The sequence below is a fragment of the Prionailurus bengalensis genome, chromosome C1, assembly GCF_016509475.1.
Source record: "Prionailurus bengalensis isolate Pbe53 chromosome C1, Fcat_Pben_1.1_paternal_pri, whole genome shotgun sequence".
In the NCBI taxonomy this organism is placed as follows: domain Eukaryota; kingdom Metazoa; phylum Chordata; class Mammalia; order Carnivora; family Felidae; genus Prionailurus; species Prionailurus bengalensis.
In genome coordinates this window covers 79301491-79329054 of record NC_057345.1, presented here as the reverse complement: position 1 = coordinate 79329054, position 27564 = coordinate 79301491, and the positions used below count along the sequence as shown (strand labels likewise).

The 27564-nt window shown below is 34.6% G+C and overlaps 1 protein-coding gene across 5 annotated transcripts in view; it reads right to left on the bottom strand.

Moving 5' to 3' along the window:
• The window catches only part of MTF2 (metal response element binding transcription factor 2), a 77838-nt gene that overhangs the window by 3451 nt on the left and 46823 nt on the right, over positions 1-27564 (bottom strand). For 2 of the 5 annotated variants that reach the window (XR_006296659.1, XM_043575578.1), the window contains exons 2-14: positions 24902-25100; positions 24695-24776; positions 19941-20036; positions 19606-19706; positions 19067-19215; positions 16888-16983; positions 15485-15553; positions 14319-14442; positions 6954-7021; positions 5133-5303; positions 1216-1321; positions 1041-1093; positions 825-929 (exon numbers count right to left, since the gene is read on the bottom strand). Coding sequence is in view for 4 of the 5 variants with exons in the window: in XM_043575578.1 (XP_043431513.1) it covers positions 825-929; positions 1041-1093; positions 1216-1321; positions 5133-5303; positions 6954-7021; positions 14319-14442; positions 15485-15553; positions 16888-16983; positions 19067-19215; positions 19606-19706; positions 19941-20036; positions 24695-24776; positions 24902-25100 (1419 nt within the window). In the remaining variant the exon portion in view is untranslated. Of the gene's footprint in view, positions 1-824; positions 961-1040; positions 1094-1215; positions 1322-5132; positions 5304-6953; positions 7022-14318; positions 14443-15484; positions 15554-16887; positions 16984-19066; positions 19216-19605; positions 19707-19940; positions 20037-24690; positions 24779-24901; positions 25101-27564 lie in introns of those variants that run through there. The other 3 variants (XM_043575582.1, XM_043575581.1, XM_043575579.1) reach the window with 3 other exon arrangements.

The window sequence follows — 27564 nt, the reverse complement described above, 5'->3', positions numbered from 1 at the left end:
ATGCTTGTTTCTTAAAACCTGTTAGTTTCAGTTTCTTTATCTTTAAAATGGGAATAACAGATCTACGACTCAAAAGACTGTTTTAAGAATTTAAAAAGGCAATGTATGTGGAAAGTTTAGCACAATGCTTGGTGAAAGGCCAAACACAGTTCAATTATTCACAATCCATTAAAAAATGAGTTACATTTTAAGCTTTTTAATACTCTGAATTTTGTACAATTTACACAGCAGTTTTTGAAGTGTTAACAAAAATTAAACTAAGGGAAGTATAAAACTTGCAAGCTCATAGCTCTGACCCTAAGGAAACTAATTTTTCATTCCTGATATGTCATGCTTTGGGAAGGCATCATTCTGAAGAATTAGGTTAAATAAAATATTAGAGAAGTCTGCTACTGATAGAAATCCTGAGTTTAAAATCTTCTTAGTAACAAAAGGATTTACATGTCTGATTCAGATATTGAGAAAAAAAGTACTCCTAAAGATAAAAATTCCTAAAGATAAAAAATTTTAGATAAAAATATTATCTAAATATTAGAAGCATAAAAAGGTCTCAAGGAAAAGAGCACAGCCTATTAACACCAGTATACCTCTTCTGTGCACAAAGCAAAATCTCCTAACAAATTTTTAATGTTTGAGCTCTGAAAAGCAGAAATTTCAGATGAATATTAATAACAACCTAAAGAATTTACATATAGATGCTTCTCAAACGCTGAAAGGCATATTTACATCACTTTCAATTGCTAAAAATTTATTTAATCATTACTTTACAAAGAAAAAGAATCTAGAAGAAAATTAGTTAAGAAATAAGAATATAAAATATCTACCCATAATGCCTGGAAATGCTAGACGAGGTAGTTTCTTTTGTACTGGAAGCACCCGTGAAATCCACATCTGAGGTATTGGATGAATGTGCAGTTCCCTCAGTTCTCCTAAGACAAAAGAATTTAAATGGTATAACGACTATATTACATAACAATAGAAATATTCATTTCCCCCCAAAAGAAAATTCCTAGAATAGGAGAAAATAACTTTCTATTTACCCTATAGAACAAGGTAAATCCAAGGTAGGATTCTCTGAAATTGATTCCTTATCCTGGAAAATAAAAAATAACATACTTAAAGCATGGCTCTAAAGTAAACTAAAAAGATACTCATTTCTCAGTTAATTTCAAGCATCCGTCCTCTTTGAGAATATATACCAACACATCCTCTTACCAAAGGTGGCTCAGCAGTTTTCTGAATCATTTTTCTTGTATATGGGCCAGGTGGACGACCTACTGATTTTTTCTTTCCTTTTTTTTCTATGCCATTGCTTACTTCCCTGAAACATAAAATCATTATGTATTTAATCTCTGCATAAAGAAAAGCAAAAAGACAATGGACAATATATACTGGCTTAGCTCCACTTATGTAATAATTAGGTTACACTTATTTTTATACTAATGGTAACAAAAACCAAAAAAATTAAATGTAAGTTGAATCTACCAATTTAGTCAAGTGCATACAGAGAACACATTCCAATTTAAATGAACATTTCTTGACTCAGATATTATTTACGTATGAAAAGTTTAAGGAAAAAACTTTTCTCTTTACCACAATTGTGAAAAATATATACAACCTCAAAGTTAATAAACAAAAACAAAAACAGACTACTATACTGGAAGGAAGATTTCCAAACCCCCAAGAGTTCCATTATTTAGTCCAGGTTGTTACTATGTAGGCCCTTAAGGGAATATTTTAAGAATTTATTACTAAAAGTAATTATGAATTTAGTCATTACCCACATGGAGCCAGGAAGTATCTATATTAAAATATAGTAGCTATAAATACAGGTTGCCTTTAGAAATAAATATATATATTCTTGAATGATATCAATCATAAAGAGAATGAAAGCCAGGGTGGAAGAGTGTAGAAGAAGGAATCCTTTATATTAGGCAGGGAGTCATTCAAAAGGTACAATTAGAAAGATCTAGAAAGCCAGTTTTTGAGACATAAAAGCAAATATCAAGCAAGAAGGGGGAAAATAGCAAGTCAAGGACGTCTCTAATTAATAGAAGGGAATAAGAAAAGGGCAAATATCAATATAGAGAACATCTACTTCATTCATTCAACAAACATTATCTACCGTATAAAAAAAAGGGGGGGGGGTTAATAGAAATACAAAGATCTTCCCTGTGCTAAGGGGTCCATAATACAGTCAGAAAGTGACAAAGATACATACAAAAAGGCTGATAAAAAGAGTTAAGTGCTATAAGAAAGTTACCCAGGAAATTTTAATTTCCTGTGTTTTTACACAGACAAGGAATAACACCATAGAATAGGCTAGAAAGAAGTGAATGGAGAAAACAAGAAAAGAAACTACTCCAGACACCAAACTAAAGTTGGGCAATAAAGATGGAAGTACAAGGAAGGAGAAAGTAGGGGAGCGAGAGGAACAAAGCATAACTAGAACTACAATCAAAAGTCTCAAGGATAAAATAGATGGAAGTATAGTTGTTTTTTTTTGTTTTTAAGATGATCAACATTTATACAGGACCCCTGGATTAAACAAAGTATTTTCAGATTAAAAGGACCAATTCATACATAGGACCCAGAAGGAATAGAGAATGCTTTGAAAGAAAGTGGAACCATTTCCCGGTAGCATCAAATGAACTAGCTAACACAGATGGAGTGTCTCATTAATGTGATAGGAATGAGAAAATTTATGTAAACCTTTTTCTAACCCATAATATGGGCAACTGATAGCAAAGGATTAATGATAAAATCTAAAAGTGATAGGAGTAAATATGCTTTGCTTTAGGGAAAAAAAACAACAACAACCTAAAAGCATTATCTACTTTATTACACATTCAAATGGATATGAAACACTGTTAACCCTGGGTTATTACTTTTTCTTACTCTCCAGGTACTCTCATACCTTTTATTTACTCCTTAAATTTCCCTCTCTGCACAACCCTCAGCTATCTTTATACCTCAGTATTTCACTGAGAAAACAGAAGCTACCAAAACAATAACTTCAGTCATCTTCCAAACGCCAAATCTACAGCAGAACTAATATCTATACCTATTTTCACCCAATTTCAACAAAAGGGTTCTAGAAGTCCTCCTATCAAAGGCCGCTCCCATGTTTAAGTTCTAAATCCCTTCCCTTTTGGATTCTCAAGGACTTTACAATATTTTCAGTTACCTGTCCCTCTCTCCTGTACCAATCTCTTTTCCACTGGATCATTCCTAGTAGCACATAAAAACAGGTTCCAATTAATTTTCTATTTAAAAGTCATCACTTGAGTACTTCCTTTCCTCTTCAGCTTCCATTTGTCTACCTCTCTTCAAAGTAAAACTACTTCTGAGCGTTCTCGCACAAACATTTTCCACTTTCTCCCTTCTTATTCAGAGTTCTTAATTTCCCATTTCCCCCTTTCCCTTTATTATCATTATTATATGAATCTGCCTATTGCCTTTATTTGTAGAAAAAGCCCAGTTTTGACATTTTAATTGAGCAGTGCTGGATTCAATCATACTTCAACCCATTTCAGTCTGATTTCTATCTTAACCTCTCCAAAAAAAACCTGTTTTTGTCAAGGCCATTAATAACAGAATGTTATCTTATCCAACAATCATTTTCCTTTCACCTTAAATCCATCTCTCAACAGCATTCCATACTGTTTAATATGCTCATCTTTCTGAAACACCCCCCCCCTTCTCTTGATTTTCAGGGCACTAAACTTTCCTGGTTTCCTCCTATCTCATTGATCATTCTTTTTTAGCCTCCTGTTTCTTTCACCTCTTCCAAATCTCTAAATGATAACAGGACATTACTCTGGGCCTCATTCTCTCCCCCACCAACTCCTTGCTTCCTAGGTAATTTCATTCATTCTCATGGCCTTATAAATCAGCTTCCAAATTTGTATCATGTGCCCTAACCCTTCCTGAGCTCCTGACACACTCAGCTGTCTATATCTAACATCATCATCATTTAGATATTCCTTGTAAAAATCTCAAACTCAATTAGTATGACACAGAAGAATGCTTCGTTCACCTTGCCAAAATCTGTTCTTGTAGGTCTTGATACCAGACATCACCACCCACCAGCTGCTCAAGCCAGAAATCTGGGCTTTGTGTAACTTGATTTCTCCTTTCGTAAGTTTAAATCATTAGCTAACCTAATGAATTTTGCCTCCAATAGAAGTCTTAAATCTATTTTGTCTCCATTTGACTGAAACCACTACCCAGGCAATCTCTTACACCTAGATGACTGCAAGAGTCTTCATTTTTGTTTGCTTCTATTCTTACCTCTATACCTATCCACTCTCCAAAAGCACACAAAGTATTTTTAAAGGATAATTCAATCTGCTTACATCTTTAAATAGCTCCCCATTATTCTTAAAAAATTCCTCAAAGACCTACACAACTCTACATGATCACGCCCCATCCAAACTTTCCAACACCTGATGCTAATCTCTAGCCCTCATTCATACATCACTAGTCTGTGAATTCCTAGAACATACCTCACATCCTTCATACTCGTTATTTCCACCACCTGCAGTATTCTTCCCTTTGTTTTTTCACATTGGTAGGTTAGTCTCATTCTTTGAGTTTCAGCTTAAATATCATCTTAGATAGGTCTTTAAGATTCCTTCTTAAAAGTAAACCACTTCACCTCTAACCATCCCAATACAACCTAAATCCAAATGCTATGCCCTACATGGCACTAGAAGGACCTGTAATTATTTATCACCTTTCTTCACCACTATACTGTAAACCCATCAAGGCAGAAGGAAAGTCTGTTTTGTTTGTTATTGTATCCCCAGCACTTAGACAGTTAAGTTGCTTGATAAATGGAATTAATAAATGGATAAATGAATGAATGAAAAATGAACAAACGAACAAGCTAGTACTTAAGCTGTCTGCTAAACAAAACCAATAGGCTTATTCCTAGAAAGCCTAATATCTAAAATAAACAAACATCTAACATTAACTCTTTGTACCTTGTCTAAGCAAGAAATTATAAACAGGAAAACAAATCAGGGTAACTGCCACTTATACTTTCATATATACTAATGAGACTAAATAACACATTTTTAGTTACAAATAAGCTAAAGAGAAAAACTAAGCCATAGATCAACTTTTACCTTGAATCAGATATAGGTTTGGATGCCTTTCTGCCTTTAATTTTAAATTCATGGGATGTTCCTTCAGGTTCTTTCTCTGCTTTGAAAGCCACATTTGGTGGCACAGGAGGAACACGAATTCGCAACCCAAACAAATGCTTCTTCTTCTTTATTTCTTTCCCAGACATAAACCTAAATTTTTAAAAAAATTAACTAAAAATTTAAAAACTGAACACATATACATGTCAGACCCTAACTCACAACTTTCAGATATAAAGCCTTTATAGATGAAAGTCCACCCAACACTACAAAACTCGCTCTTTCCCTTTGCTTTCCTGGATTCTTATCTGCTCCCAGAGTCAATCCACAGGATACAATGGCAAAGGAGGTCGGGGGGAAGGATAGGATCAGAAGGAAGGGAGAAGAGCACACATCCACTTTTCTTTTTAAAATGTGGCATCTATGCTTCAGATTCTGTGTCTCTTTCTCTCTGTCTTTCCCCTGCTTGTGCTCTCTCTCTCAAAAATAAACAAACATTAAAAAATTTTTTTAAAATAATAAAACATGGCATCTAACTTTTTAAAGGAAGAAAGTAGAGAGGGGTGTCTTTTTAGTCCCAATATGTGTTTTCCATATTTCATTGTCCTGTTTAAAAGATCTCAAAAATGGTTTAGGAAAAGAATTCTATTTCAGAGTGAATCTGTGAGGGGAGAAACCCTGGTCAGAAAGTAGCAGGTGTTAGCACTGGAAAAGAGAACCCAATATGAGAGGTCCAGAAAATAAAAGGAGTGTCTAGTGTGTCATACTTAGAATTGGAAATAATCTGGAACAGAAAAATGTTATTTCGGTGTGGGTTTGGGTCTCTAAAAAATGTGCTCCTAACTCTCTTCCAAAGTCCTTAAGTCTCCTTAATCCAAAACACCCCCACCTACCTTACTTCTACTATACCCTGCCTACCTTCCAGAACCACTACCAAACACTTGGAATGTTCTTCCACTTCCATGCATGTTTGAGAAAGGGAAGCTCCCATTTCTATCATAATAAGAACAGATGTATTTCTGGTACCCTAAATTGGATTACAGAATTCACATCCCATAAAGCATTTTTACCAGTACTGTAACTGCTCAGGCACTTTATGGCTTTTTAAATTGACCTAAAGATTTAGCTGCTAGTAATTGTAACATTTTTAAGGAGGAAATTCTGTCAAGTTCAAAAAAAGCAACTTGTTACAAAAAAAATTTTATAAAATTGCTGAACAGTTGGTAAGAGCCAGCATATACACTTAAAAAATTATTTCTATTGCAATTTTTAAATATTTTTAAGAAATGTAGATATGCTTTTTATTTCTTAAAAAAAGAAAGGTCTATACAAGGATATATCCATCAATAATCAATTATCAAAAAATTAAGACTACTAATACTATTTTTCTGCAACTGATGGCAATAACTGATCTTAAAACCATAGAAGATCTCAATCATTTTAAAACCAATATTCTCTATAATATTTTCCACTATCTTTTGCATTTTCCCACCAGCTAAGATATTATTTTATTTTCAGGGGACTGTAGTATAAAAACAAGTCATTACTGAATATGTTTTTCAATGGAACAAGCCAAAAGTCCCTGAGATATTGGTATGCCTGCCTCCCATCCACCATTCCCAGAGGATTGATCTTCCCTTCTCCAACCCTTGAGAATCACTGCTTTGCTCAACTGAAATTAAAATTTTAAAGTTTAAAATGGTTTGTACTAAACATCAACCCCACAATTCTTAAACAATGCCATTATTCCTTATACTTACTACAAGTCTCCCTCATAGGGATACATAAAATAAATCAACTTACATGGTCTTGTAATCATTTAATGCCTCCAGAACATGCTCATATCTTTCAGATTTTGGTGTGTCTGCCAGCTGTGAAGTATCAAGAAACAATTTAAAGCACTATAATTTCATTAGTTAGTAATATACAGGTGCTAGATAGAGGCAATGTGATGCAGAAGAAAAGAGTACTGACTGATAGTCAGAAGATCCAAGTTCCAATTCCAGGTCCTCAGTGACTAGCTGCGTGATCTAAAGCTACTTAACCTCTTCTTGTTTTCTTATCTATAAAAAGAGGAGTAGGAGCGCCTGAGTGGCTCAATCAGTTAAGCGTCCAACTTCGGCTCAGGTCACGATCTCGCCGTTTGTGAGTTCGAGCCCCCATTGGGTCCTGTGATGACAGCTCAGAGCCTGAAGCCTGCTTCAGATTCTATGTCTCCCTCTCTCTCTCTGCCCCTCCCCTGCTTGTTTTCTGTTTCTCTCTCGAAAATAAACATTAAACAAACAAAAAAATTATATATCAGGTGTAAAAATCCTATTACAAGTAATTTTATAAATCAAATGACATGTCTGAAAAAAACTGTTAAAACACTACAAAAATGGGATTTTATTAGTTACTAAATTTATTTTAATTCTATAATCCGAGGAAATAATACATAGAATGAATGACTTTAATATCAACCATATATTGGTTCTAATAGATATTCTAATAGGTATCAATTGCTTCTAATAGATATTAGTAGGAAAAGAGGATAAAAAATGAGAAACATAACATTTTATTTCCCAATACTTCTAATATTAGCAGGAACCCATAATCTCTGTAATTTTGAAAAATTCTGTGAAACTGGGGGAGGGGAGTTATTTTCATAAAGGTTATAGACTTTGGCCATCGCTAAAACCCAAAATGTCTCAGTAATTTATCATCAGAAATCATTTTAAAATCTAAATATTCAATTCTAAAAAATACTATTTTGTTTCAAAAGAGCTCCCTTAAAAGTCATTTCTGCATCTTCTTCCAAGTTTAAAGACGGGGGCCCAATAACAAAAAAAACTACATTATAGAAGGACCATTCTCAATTAAAGCCACAAAAACTAAAAAAAAAAATTCCAGAATATCATAGTTGACTTTTTACTACCAGTATGGTCTTTACCAATTTAAACTTCCAAACCTCAGAACTGCTTCAAGTAAAAAGAGAAAACAAATCTGCTAAATAGAATGTTGGAGGCAGAAGAGACAGAGTCATCTACTCCAACTCCCTTTATTTTACAGATTAGTTAACAGATATAAAGGTTAAATGAAGTGCTCAAATTCACATGGCTGATTAGTGAGAGAGCCAGAATCTGAACCCAAGTGACAAAAGTCCACTCATTCAACATTCACTGAGAGCCCATACTGTGCTGATACATTGGGTGCTTTTAGAAAAAAAAGAAAAGAAATGGGACAGTTTGGTGTTCATGCCTCTATACCATACCACTTCCTCTTATCGTAATTTCTGTAGTGTCCAATGATAGAGAATTTCTATTAAAGAAAAATAACAGAATCAGACCTAAAAGCTGGAAAGACACTTTAGATGTCCATCTAATTCAAGGTTCCATCAATACTGCAATCCCTTTTATAGTACTGACATTCATTCAACCTTGGTTTAAATATTACCATTGATGAAAGCTGCTGAGGCACCTATGAGGGAGCCCATTCCATAGGTGGACAACACCTTCCTTCCTGGAACTCTTCTATTCCCTCTTTTACAAGACAGTTCTTCAAATATTTGGCAGCAGCTTGTCATGTCTAAGTATAAGATTATGTCTAAGTGTAAGATTATGTTAAAAGTTTTTAGCAGCCACATCACATGATTATCTCATATTAAGCTCTGGGTAACTAATTTCATCCACTTCCTCATCTCTACTTCACCACCCCAACTGTAAAATCTTATCAGATAAACTGATCAAATCGAGTGCTCCCTATCATACGCTACTTCTTCTGAACTGGATGTTTGTGTATTTAAGCCTTAAAAGCAAAACTCTGTGACTGCTGTTAATTTGATTTTGTTTTCAGGTCTGTGTTAGAGATCATCTTTCCTCTTGTTCTGTCATCCTTGAATTGGAAGGTAGACACAAAGACAGAACCCTGTGACTCTCCATTAGAATCTCCCTCAAGAATATTTCCAAGCCACTGACTGCTTTTGTTTCTATTAATCAATTAGTATCATATACATTTAATTTTTAATTTTAACCACTTCAAATTTCATTATCTAATCTGAAATTGAGTTACACAATGTCTATAACATACCCATACCCATTTGACACACCAGTGTGGCTAACCATATCAAAAAAAGAAACATTATAGTAAAAGAGTGTTTTTCCTTATTGCTTTAAAAAATTTTTTTGATGTTTATTTTTGACAGAGAGAGACAGAGAGGCAGAGCGTGAGCAGGGGAGGAGCAGAGAGAGACAGAGAGAGAAAGAGAGAGAGGGAGGGAGGGAGGGAGGGAGACACAGAATATGAAGCTGGCTCCAGACTCAGCTGTCAGCACAGAGACCGATGCAGGACTAGAATTCACAATCCATGAGATCATGACCTGAGCTGAAGTTAGATGCTTAACCAACTAAGCCACCTAGGCACCCTGCCTTACTGCTTTTTAAATCTTCACAAACTACATATCTGAAAAATGTGCTTTATATTTATGCTGACAACAACAAAACTAATTTCTCAAATCTACTTCTCTTTCACTTTTTGAAAAGCACAATGAATGAACTCTCTTCTTTGTTTTGGTACTTACTCTCTATGATGTCTCAGAAATTTTATCTGTAAGTTTCTTTAGCACTCTAAAACTATTTTGCATAGAACTATATATATTTCAACTTGCATTATGGGGTCATGGGATCTTTTTCTGGACGCCTGGGTGGCTCAGTTGATTGAGCGTCCAACTCTTGATTTCAGCTTGGGTCATGATTGTGAAATCTAGCCCCATGGCTAGGTATGGAGCCTGCTTAAGATTCTCTCTCTCCCCCTCCTCCCTCCCTCCCTCCCTCCCTCCCTCTCTCTCTCGCTCTCAAAAAAAAAAGGGGGGGGGGGGCAGAGATCCATTTGTTTATTTTGAAGACTAATAAGTACAGACACTATAGTTCAAATCAAGTAATCTGTATTAAAAGAACATCATACTCTAGGTTTACGATCTGAAGAACATCATATTCTAGGTTTGCGATCTGTTCATGAGGTTTATAATATAAACATAGTAACCATTTTTGTTCCTTTTATCACAGACACTAACCTCATATTAGGCTTTAACTTTCAGGGTTGTAAATTTCTGTACAGACATAAATACTATTATGCATAGTTATAACTCTTCCCTTCGGTAAAATACATTTTCAATCACCAGTATTGAATTCCATGCTGCTTAGACTTAAGTATGTCAAACAGCTTAAGTAATTTGTTTGCCAACATAGTTTTTTAAAATTTAAGACCACGGTTAACAGAAAAGTAGGCTGCCCTTACAGAACTAGGATTTTTGATCACATTAGGAATTAAAGACAAATAATAAGCAGATTCCAAAAGCTATGAATATCTCATTTTAACTCCCAAAAGCAATCCAGTACAAGTTAATCCCTCATTCTAAATAAAAAAAGCCTTAAGCAACCTTTATTTGGGATCTCAAATGTTGTATTACGTATTTTTACTCTCAAAGCAAACATTTCAAAACAGTGGATTCTCAAATAGCTACATTCGGTCATATGATTGGTAATCATTAAGGCACAAAGTCTCAAAGATGTGTAAAAAATCACATTAAGGAAACATGATACAGAACTATCATTATGATCCAATATGTTCTAAAAGTTTCAGCTTCTCTTTTCAATCCTGAAATAATCAACTAAGGAAAAAACATGATACATAAATGTTAAATTTGCCTTTCAGTATAAAAGGATATACTCTCCCCCCAAAATTAATTCTTCTCCAAAAGAAGTTTAGTATTTTTGAAACTTCTTTTTGTTATAAAAGAAGTCATAGTTCCTTTATAACAACAACAACAACAACAAGAAGTACAAAACACTCAACAGATATCACTGATTCAATTAAGACTGCTTCACAACTGGCAACTGAAGAAAGTATTTATTAGGCTTCCAAAACAGCACAGAAATATTACTATGTGGCAAGAGTCATCATATGTAATATATAAAATTAAGTCCTAATTCAGCTCAGGAATGGCAAATATTAGTGCCTCCCTGTTACTAGTGTGTCCATATATATTCCTAAACAAAATGTCATACAAATCTCAACTTCTCAAGTCATCACAAGTCTTTTTTCTTTTACCTAGATGGAGGAAGTAAAATTACAGCTATTTTTCTGTTTTGTTTCAACTTTGAGGAGAAACTTCTAGAGCAACTGCCAATGTAACATAATCTAGAGTATGTATAAGAACTAATATTCGGGGCACCTGGGTGGCTCAGTCGGTTGAGCGGCCGACTTCGGCTCAGGTCATGATCTCGCAGTCTGTGAGTTCGAGGCCCGCGTCAGGCTCTGTGCTGACAGCTCAGAGCCCGGAGCCTGTTTCAGATTCTGTGTCTCCCTCTCTCTGACCCTCCCCCATTCATGCTCTGTCTCTCTCTGTCTCAAAAATAAAATTAAAAAAAAAAAAAAAAAAGAACTAATGTTCAAAATGACTCGAGTACTCAACCAACAATTTACTTAACATACAGTATTTTCTCATGTTTTAAAAGTAATGAATGCTACTTTATAAAAAGGTTTTTAACATAAATATAAACAAAAAGGAAGACTCAATTCACAATTTGATTTCAGTTAACCAAAAATTTACTATTTTAATAATCCAGAATAATCCGTTATTTGTATTATTTTTGTTTCTATTATCACAAATATTTAATAAGGCAAACTAAATGAAAATTATTGAGTAAATGTTCAAGCTGGCATCAATGTTATGGTCTTGGCATCAATGTTATGGTCTCTTTATTATTAAAATTTCACTCTCAAAACCAATTATAATGACAGTATAAAGATCTAAAAGATTAACACAAAATTAAAGGCTGAACTTCCATCTGTAAATACCGCAGGATGGAATGAGTAATCTAAGTCTGAATATTTTCTTTTTTTTAATGCAGAGAAAAAGCAATGAGAAATGATTAGAAAGCCACTTGTTAATAAATGTGATGGTTCCAAAAAATGTAAACACTCTTCAGAACAGTGAAACTTTTCTGTTGTCAAGTTTTATTAGAGTATACTGTTGTTCTTCTTAATTATTTTTGTAAGATTTTAAGTAATTTCTATACCCAACATGGGGCTCAAACTTACAACTTCAAGATCAAGAGTTGCATGCTCTAATGACTGAGGCAGCCAGTCGCCCCTGTTTCCTCTTAATTTTTAAATTTTGCAAAGACTAAATTTTCCATATTCACAAAGAATAAGAAATCAAAATTTCTTATTTCTAAGACATTACCCCATAAAAGCTACAGAAAATGAGAACATGTATCTACTAATGAAATAATTTTTTTTTTTATGTGTCAGAACTGAACCACCTGAGCTAGAACTGAGATACCTGAAATTCATAAACTGAACTCATTTCTTAAAAATAGACTAGGGACACCTGGGTGGCTCAGTGGTTAAGCATCCAACTCATGATTTCAGCTCAGGTCATGATCTCATGGTTGTTAGATCAAGCCAAGCTACAGGCTCCATGTTGAACATGGAACCTGCTTGGGATTCTTTCTCTCTCTCAAATTTAAAAAAAAAAAAAAAATTTAAATATGCTAATTGTGATTTTTACTCTCTATTTTCAGCCTCTTGAATAAAATCTATGTATCATTTTTTATTCTAATAAAAGCATCTGAAATAAAGTAACTTGAGTTTTTATGTGTGCCCACTGTCTACACGAAGTAACCACTACAGAATTTAATATGATACATAAAATGCACTAAGACTATAGATGTGTCTGCATAAGAAGTGCTGAAAAGAACCATGGCTAGAAAGAAAGCATTTTAAAAGAATGTATTAAAGCTTTACATATTAAGATAACTATAATGAACACTACAGTTGTTAGTGCCTTATACTTGTTTTTCTTTTATTACTAATCAGTTTATTAAAATTTATCAAATTTGTAAGTCACTCCTTTTCTCTCAAATTTCACCCAGAAAAAAGCATGTAACAGAAAACAGAGCATTATATTCCAACTTCTAATACTCAAAACATCTTGGCTCCATTGATTTAAATGGTATCTCTGATTTTTAAAATCTAAGTATTCTGCAGGTATTTGTTTCAATATTTTATGCAGCTGACCTACCAACTTTTAAATAAATGTGCATTATGCTCTCCTTTATGCCTCATAAAACCCCCCAAAACAACCCAAAAAAACCCTGATATTCTACTTGTCATCAACCTTTTATAAACTGCCTCATGTCTAAAAGTTACAAAGCAGAAATTCTTCCTAAACTTCAAGTTACTTTACACAATTTTTACCTCAAAAAGTAAAGTGTGACTAAAATTTACACATCTAATTCCACATATTATAAAACAAGATTTTTATTTAAGCTAAGAGTAGTTAGTATCTATATCTATATGTGTATATAGATATAGATTTGTTTTCTCTTAATTTGGCTTCATGCCCAGCACAGAGCCCAACATAGGGCTTGAACTCATGACCCTGAGCTGAGATCAAGAGTTGGACACTTAACCAACTGAGCCACCCAGGTGCCCCAATATCCTTATTTTAATAATTCTAAATAACTGCTAAAAACAAGGTAACTATTATTTTACTTTCTTCTTCATGCTTGCCTACTGTTTCAAAATCTTCTTCAATGAACATACGTTAACTTTTACATTGTTTTTTAAAAAGACTCTGTAAATCAGTATGAGTGGTTAGGCTTTGCAAATGAAAGGCAAAATGAGATGTTAGAATGAGGAAGATAATCTCCAACTCAGCTTTACCCTCTAATTCATTATTCTAACACTATTACTGGGTCCCCTCCCTCCCATTCCTGGAAGTCAAAGAGATATAAGGGAGTACCAACAAGAGAGGAAAGAATGTTAGTTACATCTCTAAGTTTATAGAAACTTTAAAAAACCTTAAGTTTTCCTAAGGAGGAACCATAAAATACACAATAAGGATTTCTCCCTCCCTTATATCTTTACAATGATTCTCACTTCAGAAAAGAAAGAATCAAGTAATTTACTTCCTCCGTCTACGTTTTTCCCTGAATAAACAGGCAACAGGAGGATGAGAGGGCTAGTCTTCATATCCTCAAAGTTATTTCTCCCTGAACTAAAAATAAAACCCTACTTTAGATGTGTGACTTATACATGTATCTTGGCTGCTTTTCACAAAAACAAAACAAAACAAAACAAAAAAGATATCAAGTAGCTAATGAAGTTAGCCCTAAGACCACTTACCTCTCCAGGATGCAATCTATCCCAGTTTTCATTAATATATGTCATGAGCTCAAGTTCAGAATCAAAGTATTTCTTCTTGTGAATAACACTTAGGTTGTAAAGGCATAGGTGTGCTATATCTACCCTGGAATCCAAAAATAATCAAAATATACAAAAACATGCTTTTGATTATTGTTAAAAAATCGTATTTTTACAAATAAAAACAGCAATTAAAAAATCCAAAGTGAAGTATTTAGGTAAGCAGAGGGTCAATACCATAAATCATATTCACAATGTAATAAATCATTACATATGAAAATAACAGGAAAACATTAAACATTTACTTATAGTAAGTAGTCAGTATAAAGTAAAAGATATCTGAATAATCTCTTTCATTCAAAGAGGATGTAACTTTAAGAAAACTTACAATAAAAATTTTCCATTTCACTTACATATAAGCCATAGCAAAGATCATACTTTAACAGACTTTATCTGACTCATGAGTTAAATCTTATCTTTTCCTAAAATACATAAAGCATTCAATGAAAGTTTCTAAGTACTTACTATAAGCATTTTGTCAGTAAATCTCCAAAACTCATCACACTTTTCCCACGCCCAAAAATTACACTAAAGCAGAAACTGGCATATTTGGTATAAGACCTCTCTCATCTGAAGTCCCAAAAGAATTAATAACATAAATAAGAATTTTAGGGGCGCCTGGGTGGCTCAGTTGGTTAAGCGGTGGACTTCAGCTCAGGTCATGATCTCGCGGTTTGTGAGTTCGAGCCCCACGTCAGGCTCTGTGCTGACAGTTCAGAGCCTGGAGCCTGCTTCAGATTCTGTGTCTCCCTCACTCTGACCCTCCCCCATTCATGATCTGTCTCTCTCTGTCTCAAAAATTAATAAACGTTAAAAAAAAATTTTTTTAATAAAAAAATAAATAAGAATTTTAAAAATCTAAAAGATATGTACAGTTACATTTTATGGATCAGAAAATAAATGGCCTTATCATTTCAGCAATAAGACTAGACAATCTTTAGTGAAGATGACCTCAGGTTTAAGGATAAATAAAAGAACTAAAGCTAGGCATAAAGAAAAACAAATTTTTATTTAAACCAAGCATTTCACCCTATTAAGTTTAAGAATATGGCCCTTTTTTGTTCCTTAACAGAAATATCCATACTTACCACTGTAATGGTAGACGTTTGAGGTATTCTGGTCCAGAACTGCAGACAGAGCAAATAAACGTATAAAACCTAAGGAAAAAAGAAAAGTTGTATGCTAAGTAATCAAGGGTACACATATTCAACAATTAAAGCTAATATTCAGCAAGTACATATCCTACAATAGATGACTGATACAAAAAGCAAAACCTAATCTGAATTAAGACATTGTGATTTAAAAAATTTCTTTTCCAGTAACAACAAATAATGAAATAGTTCATATATAGGAGGCAGAAGTATTTTTTTTTTAATTACAGAGGAGACATTCACAGTTCACACACAGATTCATATACACATACAGTTTTCTAATGGCTTGTGTGTAACATGAATTGTGATGACAGCCCTCACATACAATGTTATATTCAATGCTCAAAACAATCTGGTAAAATAAAAGGAGAGAAGTTGATCTTCCTAAATTCTAAAAGATAGTAAGCAACATAAGTCAACATTTAAACCCAGGTTTTTTATGTCAAATTCAGAGCTCTGTCTTTCATTTTTCTTCCTAGAGCCATTCCATATTCTGCCATTCCATATTCTCCTAACCAAGAAAGCACATTAGGTCTGCTTTTGGAAATTCTTTAGAACGCAGATGCATATTTTGTGTATCAAGGTTCTATGGCCTTTTCCAACTTTCTGTCACAGGATCCCTCTGAGGTTCTTTAAAGGAAGGTACCAATGGAAATAGTTTAGAGCATGTGGGACAAAAGGAGTAAATATAATCACTGATCAAATACTTCAAAGTGTTCCGGAATAACATCTAAAAGCACAAGAATTATGTGTATTTTAAAATTATGCATAATTTGGGCGCCTGGGTGGTTCACTCAGTTGAGAGTCCAACTCTTGATTTCAGCTCAGGTCATGATTCCAGGGTCATGAGATCGAGCCCCACATTGGGCTCTGCGCTGAGTGTGAAGCCTGCTTAAGATTTTCTCTCTCTCCCTCTGATCCCTCATGCGTGCTCCCCCTCTCTCTCTCAAAATAAGATAAAATTATGCATAATTTAAATATATTACTCAATATTTTCCCAGTAAGGTGACTCCTTCACAAATCACTGTTGTAATTCCTTTTAGAAATCTGAAACAGGGGCACCTGGGTGGCTCAGCTGGTTAGGCATCCGACTCTTGATTTTGGCTCTGGTCATGATTTCACAATTTGTGGGTTCGGTCCTGACATAGGGTTCTGTCCTGACCCTGCAAAGCCTGCTTGGGGTCTCCCTCCCCCCATCCCTCCTCTGTTTGCACTCTGTCTCTCTCAAAATAAATATACTTTAAAAAAATTATTTAAAAAAAAATCTGCAACAGCAAACATAACTACAGTATAAAAGCTAAAAAATATATCGATTGGTAAAGTTCAAGTGCCCTTCTCACCTGTCTCCAAATAGCATTGGCTTTTGAAGGCATTGCACACAAGCCTCATGAAACCACTGCTTACATTTGCAGCATTGTAGCATCTTTAAATACCAGCTATAAGAAAAAAGTTAAGATTAAAATTGCTATGTTTGCAGGTAAAGTTTTAAAACCAAAACCCAAAGTGGCATTATACAAAATACTGTTATGATTACACTATGGCATATCTGCTAAATTTAGTGTTAAATATTTTCTTTCCCAAAAAGGTTACTGATTTCATCCCTCCTCTCTCATTCATGAGAACTTACGAGCTCTTTAAAGATACATCTACTATTTCATCAATAAGTGCCTGGTTCCTACACTAGTAAAGAATCTCTGTCAAATAAAAAAACCTGAGATTTTTTTTTTTTTCACATCAACTCTCTCCCCACTAAGAGAAAACAGTTTCAGAGGTTACTGATGTGTACAGCTGTTTGCCCCATAAACCAAACAGCCATAAGCAGCTTTATATATCTTCATACTGTTTCCATTATTGTCCATTATAATGAAAAGGAATGGAATATAGCAACTTAATAAATTTGGCTAACATAATTACAAATCTAATCAAAGACTCTAACAGGTGTACAGGCTTTGTAACAGGTTTTGTTCAGTTTCAGATAGCTGAAGAAGCTAAAATTGAATCACTAGCTAAGGATATCCTTCTTTCAGTTAGTACATGGTTTTGGTATGGATATCCTTACGTGCTACCCAAATAATGCCTTTCTTCCAATAATTCTTTTGCTCAACAAGTGAGCCCCACATTAACTGTAAGCCATATTATACGCAAAGGCAAGAAGACTGATACTAAGTAAGGTCATTCATTCATCGAAAGACTAATAAATACTAATTATGTTCCAAGTACTTAGCTAGATCCTCTATTAAAGTTAAGAGTGGCTAGCAGTGTCAAACATAGTTCATGTAGTCATGGTACTTAAAGAACTATGAATGATCCACGTTATAAAATGTCTATGATGATTTCCACCTATTTTGAGTAATACTTCAAATTAGATGGTAGGTATAAATGAATAAAGGAAAAGATCAATCTCTATGCCTCTTCACTGTATCTCTTTTATAAGTGATTAAGGAAACAAGACAATGTTTTTTAAATCTGCAAGCAACCAAAAGCTAAGAAATGTTATAAAAATGTCAAATCACAAATAAATAATTCCATCAAGATATGGCAGAATGAAGAACTAAAAATTCGTTAATTTACATATTTATTCATGTTTCATCGTTGAACAACTTATGTCCCAGTCATAAGTAAACTTTATAGACATTTTCAGTACACACATTTGAACAGATAATATTTTAATGAATCATGTCCCAGCATTCTCCTAAACAGCACCCTTGTCTTAAGAGAAACACTGAATCTGAGAGGAAGAAAGACACCAGAAACCAATAATTACAATTTAAAGAGTGAAATATAAAATGCTTCACTAGTGGTTTTTAAATGTAGTACAAATACATGATGCACAACTTGCCTTAATACGAGCTTGTACAAAAAAGAATTAGAGGTATTAGTTGACCACCACAAAACCAAAATGATCCCAAAAACATAATGGGACAATCTGAGAGGTAGTAAATACAATCTCTCCCTGCAACAACAGGAGCATCAGTTCTGAACTCTAAGAGCCCAATTATAATCTGTGAGCCTATTCCTGGAAACAATGCATTTTCTAATCATAACACCGTATTTCAAGAGTAATACTCAAAAACTGGAGAACAACAAAGACAGAGGTTAGAAATCATGTCATAAAGAATGTCTGGTAGTAACGGAGAGTTTGACCTGGAAAAAAAATACTATTGGTATGAGTCATGGTAGTAGGAAATATGATTGCTGGACTGAAATATTTTAAGAGTTACCTCCTAAGAAAGAGAAGATGTATTTGTTTGGTTCCAAAGAGCAGAACTAGGAGCAGTGTTCAGAAGTTAAAGGTAAATTTGTAAACGTTCTTAGTTAGAACTATGATTCACTTATTTAGGTAACAATGATAAAGATGAATATTAACTACAGCTTCTAATTTTCTCCCCTAATTTTCTTTATTGATACTTCCAAGCATTTACAATTCACTATCATTCCCACACCACAATCAATAACAAAAATAAAGTACATAATATAAACAGAAATCACTTAAAGGGCATGAAGTAACTATTTACTTACTCTCCAGGGCCTCCACAGTAGCAATAACATTGTTGGACATTGGTCTTATGACCTGCATCCCATTCAAGATCTGCCACACTGTAGGGTAATGTCTGCTTCATGACTTGCAATGCTTTGGCATTTGGTCCTTTCTTAAGCGCACCACCCCTCTATATTAGAGGGAAAAAGTTATTTAAACAAGTGCAGGATAAAATTCTAAACATAATTCTTTAACATAAAATGCTTTTGAAACTTCTGAAGAAATTTCCATTCTAAATTTCTTACCATCTCACAAACTGTTTGACTAGTAATAATCTTTATTTATTTTGTTGTTTTTCAAACTATTGCCCCAATTCCAAGACCACTCACTATCCGAAAATAAGTGCAAGGATAGTAGCAAGTCACTTAAGCATCATTAGTCAAACAATAAGCATCACCTCGTTCTACCCGGCACTGATTGCTCACTGCAGTCAAATAAACTTTCAACGTACACAATCATTACGCTGAGAGTACCTTACAAATTCCATTTAGGGCTTTAGCCCAAAACACTTAAAAGATACCTTTGTTGTTGTTGCAAAAACACACTGTCGACAGAGCCATTTTTCATCTGAATCAATCACACTGGAATCAATATGAGGTGTGTGACACAACTGATGATATCCTTAATATCAAAAAAAGCATAAAGCAAATTCTATTTTATTAATAAATACTACAACACAATTTCAAGAAGGCATTTTAGTATTCTCTTCTCCATTAATATACTTATAACTGAATAAATTTATGATAACAGCTTCAAATTACCAATGTAAAAAGTACTTTTAATCATTAATCTTCAACAGGAGCATTAAGTATGTAATAAAACTTTTCCACAAGATTATAAGAAATCAATGTTTACCTTGGCCACACTTATCACATATAACCATTTCATTGGGAGCTTCTGAATACTCTTCTTGACATATTGTACAGACCATTTCCCCACTTCCAGTGGCTCCTGAAATGTTTAAAATATGCATTAAAAGACAGTCATAATAAAGAAGTTATTTCATACAACACAACTACTTTTTATGACTCAGTAGATACCCCATATTGGCAGTGTTTACTCACTAGAACATAATGATTTCTACTCAAGGCAAAATACTCTCTACAAAAGGCTATCTCCCACCTTTCACTTAAGATGCCTATCTACCTACATTGATAATTTAACCTGCTTTTACAGCACAGGGCATAATTTAAAGAGCTCTCAGGCAAGATCCCTTATCATTCACTTCTAACATTCCCACTCCCCTGGGGAACAAGGAGATGGGATGTTTTGTGGACATTGGAACTAATCTCCAGAATACACATATACTTATATACATGTATTTGCTCACCCTACAATGTCTATCATCATGATACTGAAGAAAAAGGACAAAGAAGATATGTCAATGACCTCTTTCTCTTTGGATGCAGAACATTTCTTTTTACTTACTAATTTATGAAAGAAGCTGAATCCCAATTATTTAATCTCCAGCTTCTAAAATCTAGAAATATGGTGTCCAATAAAGTATCCTAACAAAATCCCAGTGCAACAAAAGTTAAGGAGTTCCACAGTTATTAACTATATTTTTTGCCTGAATAGGTAAATTATTTCTTCTTTAGGCATTTTTACTCTAAAAACAATTTTATTCCACAAAATTTAGAAACAATTTTAACACTCTAACATCATTATTCCCAATATTCTCTTCTTGTCAATTTCACAGTTAAACTACATGGTTTATTCACATGCCAACAATAATAAAAATTTACTATTTTCTATGGGCCAAGTACTGTTAGGCTCTTGACATATATTATGTTGTTTAATTCTACAACTTATTAGGTAAGTAAGCTATTTATAGAGAGGAATTGAGGCTCAGAAAGATAAAGTAACTAACCCAAAGACCCTGAGAAAATATCAAGGCCAGGATTTAAATACAGATATGCCAGAGTCTATATTCTCTCCACTGTGAGAGGATTCCTTTCATCAGTATTTTGTAATATTTTTTCTATCAAAAGTATTGTTCACACTGCTGTTAATAACTTCTAATAGCTGCATAATATTCCATTGAGTGGAAAAAACCAAATTTACTTTATTACGCCTCTACTCTTAGGTGTATGTTAGCAAATTGTTTGTTTGCATTTTTCCAGACTTATTTTACTGTCTTGTCCTCTCTCCCCACCTCTCCCAGGTTTTGTTTACTTCCTTCTACACTTGGCAGGACATGGCCTCCATAGCTTCCGAGTTTATGGCTCCGGTCAGGAGAGCAACTGGACTGAGCCTGACACCACTCAGTCCAAATCTGCCATTCCCTAGAAAAGGACCAAAGACTCCAGATTTTGTCTTAGATATATCAAATTTTCTGTTATTAAAATAAAAATAAAACTACAGTAAATATTTTCCACCTACCTTTTTTACTTTTGAATAAACTGCTAGAACTGAGTCTGCAGTACTGAATAAAGAATATAAAGCATTCTTATGCATTCAATGCAACAGTTAAAGTAATACCCAAAATAAAAATTTACACTGCCATCAGTAGTTTATTATTTTCACAGAAACAATAATAGTGTTAGGTGTTAAAATTAAAAATCCTTTTAAAGTTACTTACTTTAACCTATCTCCCTTTTGTAATGCACATTTGAGTACTAACATGACTGACTATACATTTTTCCTTATTTACATAAACTTTTTAAAAGAATCTTATTAGATGGGTGAAATTACTCCAATTTATTAAGTTATTTTGGGAGGCCCGGGTGACTCAGTCAGTTAGTGTCTGACTCTGGATTTTGGCTATTATGATTTCACAGTTCATGAGTTTGAGCCGTGCGTTGGACTCTGCACTAACAGCACCAAGCTTGCTTGGGATTCTCTCTCTCCTTCTCTCCCTGCCCCTGCTTTCTCCCTCAAAATAAACACATTTTTATTTAAATTATTAAGTTAGTTTGGTATATATCTATTATTAGCAAGTTTTTTGTAGGCAGAAAATTACTAAAGCTACTCTCCACATTGAATCTGCCATAATGCAGTTTTCAGATTCATTTGTTCATTCTACACTTGCTCCAATTACATTTGTGCTACTTTCTGGTTGCTATAAAGAGTTAAATAGCCAAGGAGCAATCCTTTTCGCATTTTAATTCTAAGGATAATAAAAAGAAACCAGTGAGCAAAAACAATCACAGACCATTAAACTGATATACAGATGTTGGACATGCACCTCCATCACTTTCACAACTTTTTATATGTACTACTGGCTTTCTTCTTCCTGTCTGGAAGGAAGGAATGGATAGAGAGAGGGAGGGAGGAGGGAGGGATGGAAGAAAGAGACAGACAGAAAGACAAACAGCTCTATATTTAACCTGAAGGAACACTGAAAAATTGAAAGGGACACAGAAATAAGAGACAAGCATAAAACATGTTTCACTTTAGTGCACCTGGGTGGCTCGAGAGTCTAACTTTGGCACAGGTCACGATCTCACGGTTTGTGAGTTCAAGTCCCACACCTATGCTGACAGCTCAGAGCCTGAAGCCTGCTTCGGATTCTGTCTCCCTCTCTCTCTGCCCCTCCCCCCTCATGCTCTCTTTCTCTGAAACTAAATAAACATTAAAAGCAACAACAAAAAACCCCATTTCAGGGGTGCCTGGGTGATTCAGTTGGTTAAGTGTCCGACTCTCAGTTTCAGCTCAGGTCACGATCTTGTGGTTTCTTGAGTTTGAGCCCCGCTTCAGGCTCTGCACTGACAGTGCTGAGCCTGCTTGAGATTCTCTCTCTCCCTCTCTCTGCCCCTCCCCGACTCACACTGTCTCTGTGTCTCTCAAAATAAATACATACATACATACATACCAACTTCAGTTCTACCATAGAGAAAGACCCATGTTTACAAACTAAGAAAGTAAAGATAATTAGGTATGTAGGGTAACAAGATCTGCTCAATATTACTACTGTTGGAGACTCCCTATTTTTCTCCTACCCCTTTTCTCACTGACTCCTCAATTATAGATGCAAAACATAATTTCAGTACTTTAATCAGTCCCAAGAACTGTAAAAAGTTCCTCTTGAAAAGACATCTTACTAGACTAAGAACTATTGAGTTACCCACCTAAGCCCTGAGTACTAATTATGTAGATGGTAATTAGAACATTTCTAATTCCTTTATCAAAACTTTATTCTTTAAAAAAAATTAAGAATGAAATCAAGAAACAGAACACAGTAGCGGCACATGGGTGGCTCAGTCAGTTAAGCATCCGAGTCTTAATTTCAGCTCAGGTCATAATCTCACGGTTCATGAGTTTGAGCCCCACATCAGCTCCACTTCAGCCCTTGTCCTCACTGACAGTGCAAAGCCTGCTTGGGATTCTCTCTCTGCCCCTCCCCACCCCCAAAATAAATAAACTTAAACACACACACACACACACACACACACACACACACACACACAGACAGTAGTAACCTACCATAGAGTTGCACTTGAGATTCAAATTCAAAACCCAATCACTAAATATTTTAGAAAGGTATCCATCCTTTAGGGAAAGTAAATTTAGATCTCCTTTCTATGAGATATGAAACACAGGTCTTAGTGCAGGCCTATTAACTCAAAAAAAAAAAAAAAGTGGGGCTTTAGTGTGCAGCTAAAATACTCAGATTTTAATATTCATATTTTTGTAAATCACTTTTCATGAGAGATACCTAAAAAATATCTTTAACAGATTCAAAGAGCGCACAGCAATTATAGGAATTATTACAATAATAAAATGGAAAACACTACAAGAAACCTACCTATAACCAAACCAAAGCATACCTGTATTCATTTTAATTTGCACCCAAATATAGTCTCATTTTCCTATCTAAACATAAAAACCATAAATGGTCATTTCAAGTCATTCTTATTAATGAGCATTTCTAATACTTTAAACCTGTTTAATATATGCTAATTTCCCCAAAAGATATGGCAAATAGTATGTTCTCAATAAATATTAGCTCTCTACATTACTTTTTTTTTTTTTTAATGTTTATTTATTTTTGAGAGAGAGAGCGTGAGCAGGGAATGGGCAGAGAGAGAGAAACGGAGAGATACAGAATGCAAAGCAGGCTCCAGGCTCCAAGCTGTCAGCACACAGCCGGATGTGGGCTCAAACTTCCAAACTGTGAGATCATGAGCTGAGCTGAAGTTTGACACTTAAACCGACTGAGCCACCCAGGCAGCGCTCTCTACATTACTTTTACTAATAAAATCAAGTGGCAGTTGAAGCCCAAAATGTTACTCATATTAGTGGCTAAAAATTTTTCTTCAAAGCTATTAGACAGACCCTAACAGTTTACAGATGTGCAATCATTGATGCATCTGTTCTTTAGCCTACCTCTACCCTAACAAGAATAATTCCTTTTCTTCCAGAGTCTGCGACAGAGTAGAACATCTTGAGAAGTATAAAGAATACATCTCCTCAAAAGTGATTGCCTTATCTTAATAGACTGTACTCAACAGAAAACACTTAGAAAATAATAGGTGAAAGAAAGAAAGAAAGAAAGAAAGAAAGAAAGAAAGAAAGAAAGAAAGAAAGAAAGAAAGAAAGAAAATTACAGGCTAAAGAAAATCAATTTTTCAGTGTAAATCACGTTCAAGAGAAATAGTAGCACCTGCCTGTTTGAATGTCCTTCCAGAGAACCCAGGATTTAGAACTGTCTTCAAATATGATGAAGCAGCTCTGTTTCAATATGTTTATCTGAAATGCAGAGGAATATTTATGGTGATTTGTTTTTAAGTCAAAAACATGAAGTTAAATTTAAATTCAAAATTATTAAAAGTTTACTGTAAAAAAACAGTAAAAGATATATAAAGGTAACTTGCCTTTTTGATAGTTCCAAGATAAAACAAGCCATCTGACCATCTAGCTAGGACATCCTGACCCTCTTCAAATTTACATGCTGGCTTTTTGACTTTATGTCCATCCTGTAAAGACAGCTTGGTCAAGGATGTTGGGGTCTTTTGGTTTCGACGTAAAGGAGACCGCTTGTGGACCAGTGAATTACCTGCCCCTGTAGAGTCTCTGTTTAGGAAATAAAAGACCATATACAAGATCAACTTACTTGTAGAGCTTATTTACAGACCAATGATATGTTTTATATATTAATCAAACACTTTTATTAAAAACCTTGAGGGAAATTATAACAAGTACCTCAAATCACAAATACTCTCCAGGAACCAAGAAGTTTAAAAGGAATGATAGCTGTGTTCAATATTCATTCAGTGTCTATCCTTAGTGAGGCAAGGATTCAGCAATCACTCCAAGACCACACATATTCAAGGTAGCTATTATCAAAATAATAGTTCTAAGTGAAGTGGGTAGACCATGGTCATGAGCAAAGGATGCCTTAAATCTCAACACTGGTTAAAATAAACTAAAAGAAGTTACATGGCACAATTTCATAAGCACTTGAAAAAGAATAAAAATGATTATGCCACACGTAGTTAAAACACACTAACCAGTGACTTTGGGGCAGCTGGGTATATTAAACTCACTGGTGGAGTAGTCATGACCTCCTTACAGGGAACCACTACTGAATTATGTCTTGTTTACTGATGCAAATGTGTCACAGTCCCTCAAATATACAGACTATGAGTTTAAAAAAAATGAGAACCACCAATTTCACAAAATCATACTCAAATGAGAGGTAACATCATTTACATTTTTTAAACAGAAGACCCCAAAATTATGTATTCCAAAATTACATTATAATTTATATATTAGCTATTTCATAAACAGCATATCCACAGTATAACCACTATCAACTTTTCTCAAAGGTAACAAAGCATATTTGTTTGGTTTCACTTTCTCAATTTAGAGGTTTTACTAGATGCATACATACAACAATGTATAAAACTAGACAGGCAATAATTCAAAACTAGATAGTATAAAAGTGAAGCAAAAATAAAACAAGTGGGGAAGAAAAAATATGTTTCAATACCCAGGAATTGGGACTACCTAATTTCAATACCTAAGAATATACAAATTCTAGGAAATTCTGTCATCAGCTATAATATGGATGAACCTTGAAGACATTATGCTAAACAAAATACGCTAAACAAAAAACAAACACTGTATAATCCCACTTATAAGATGTAACTAGTGGGGCACCTGAGTGGCTCAGTCGGTTAAGCGTCCGACTTCGTCTCAGGTCATGATCTTGCAGTTCGTGAGTACGAGCCCCGCATCGGGCTCTGTGCTGACAGCTCAGAGCCTGGAGCCTGCTTTGGATTCTGTGTCTCCCTCTCTCTGCTCCTCCCCCGCTCATGCTCGCTCTTGCTCTCTCTCTCAGAAATAAAGAAACTTAAGAAAAAAGATGTAAACAGAGTATCAAATTCATAGAGACAGAGAGTAAAATGGTGGTTGCCTGAGGCTAGGAGGTCAGCATATGGAGTCAGTGTTAAAAAGGGTACATACAGAGTTTCAGTTTAAAAAATATACTACATTTTTTCTTCAAGTTTTTATTTAAATTCCAATTATTTAAATACACAGTATAATCTTAGTTTCAGGTATAGAATTTAGTAATTCATCACTTAACATGTAACACCTAGTGCTTCACAAGTTCCCTCCATGATACCTATTATTTAACACATCCCCTCCCAGCCACTTGCCCTCCAGTAATGAAAGACACACTACATTTTAAAGATATCCAAAGGAATAAGATCTCCCCAAATTTGCTGAAAACCATTAATATACATATCCAAGAAGCTCAACAAGCTCCAAGTAGGACACATGCAAAGATCTACACTGGGATTTAACAGTAAAAATGCTGAAAGACAGAAAGAAAAATAACTCATTGTGTACAAGGTAACCGCAATAATATTAACTTCTCATCAGAAACCATGAAGACCAGGGGCGCCTGGGTGGCTCAGTCAGTTGACCTCAACTCAGGTCATGATCTCGCAGTCCATAGGTTAGAGCCCAGCCATCAGGCTCTGTGCTGACAGCTCAGAACCTGGAGCCTGCTTCAGATTCTGTGTCTCCACCCTCCCCCCACCCCCCACCCCCCGCATCTCTCCCACTTGTGCTCTCTCTCAAAAATAAATATTAAAAAAACATTTTAATATAAAAAAAAATGAAGGCCAGAAGGCAGTGAGATCCTATATTCAAAATGCTGAAAGAAAAAACTGTCAACCAAGAATTTTAATATACAACAAAACTGCCTTTCAAAAATGAAGGCAAAATAAAGATACTTCAGATAAACAAAAACTGAGAGAACTTGTTGCTAGCAGAGCCACCTTACAAGAAATAACTAAACAAGTTCTTAAGGTTGAAAGCAACTCATGCACACCCAACTCTAAGGACTGCAAGAATCTATCCTACATCAACTGACTGCAAATCAAACACTTTAATTAAGCTAAGTCCTTACTAGACTGGTGGGCTTCCATCCCACGAAATTTTAGTTAACAGCTAAATATCATAATCAACTGGCTTCAATCTGCTTCTCCTGCTGTCTAGGAAAAAAAAAAAAAAAGGCAGAAGCAGC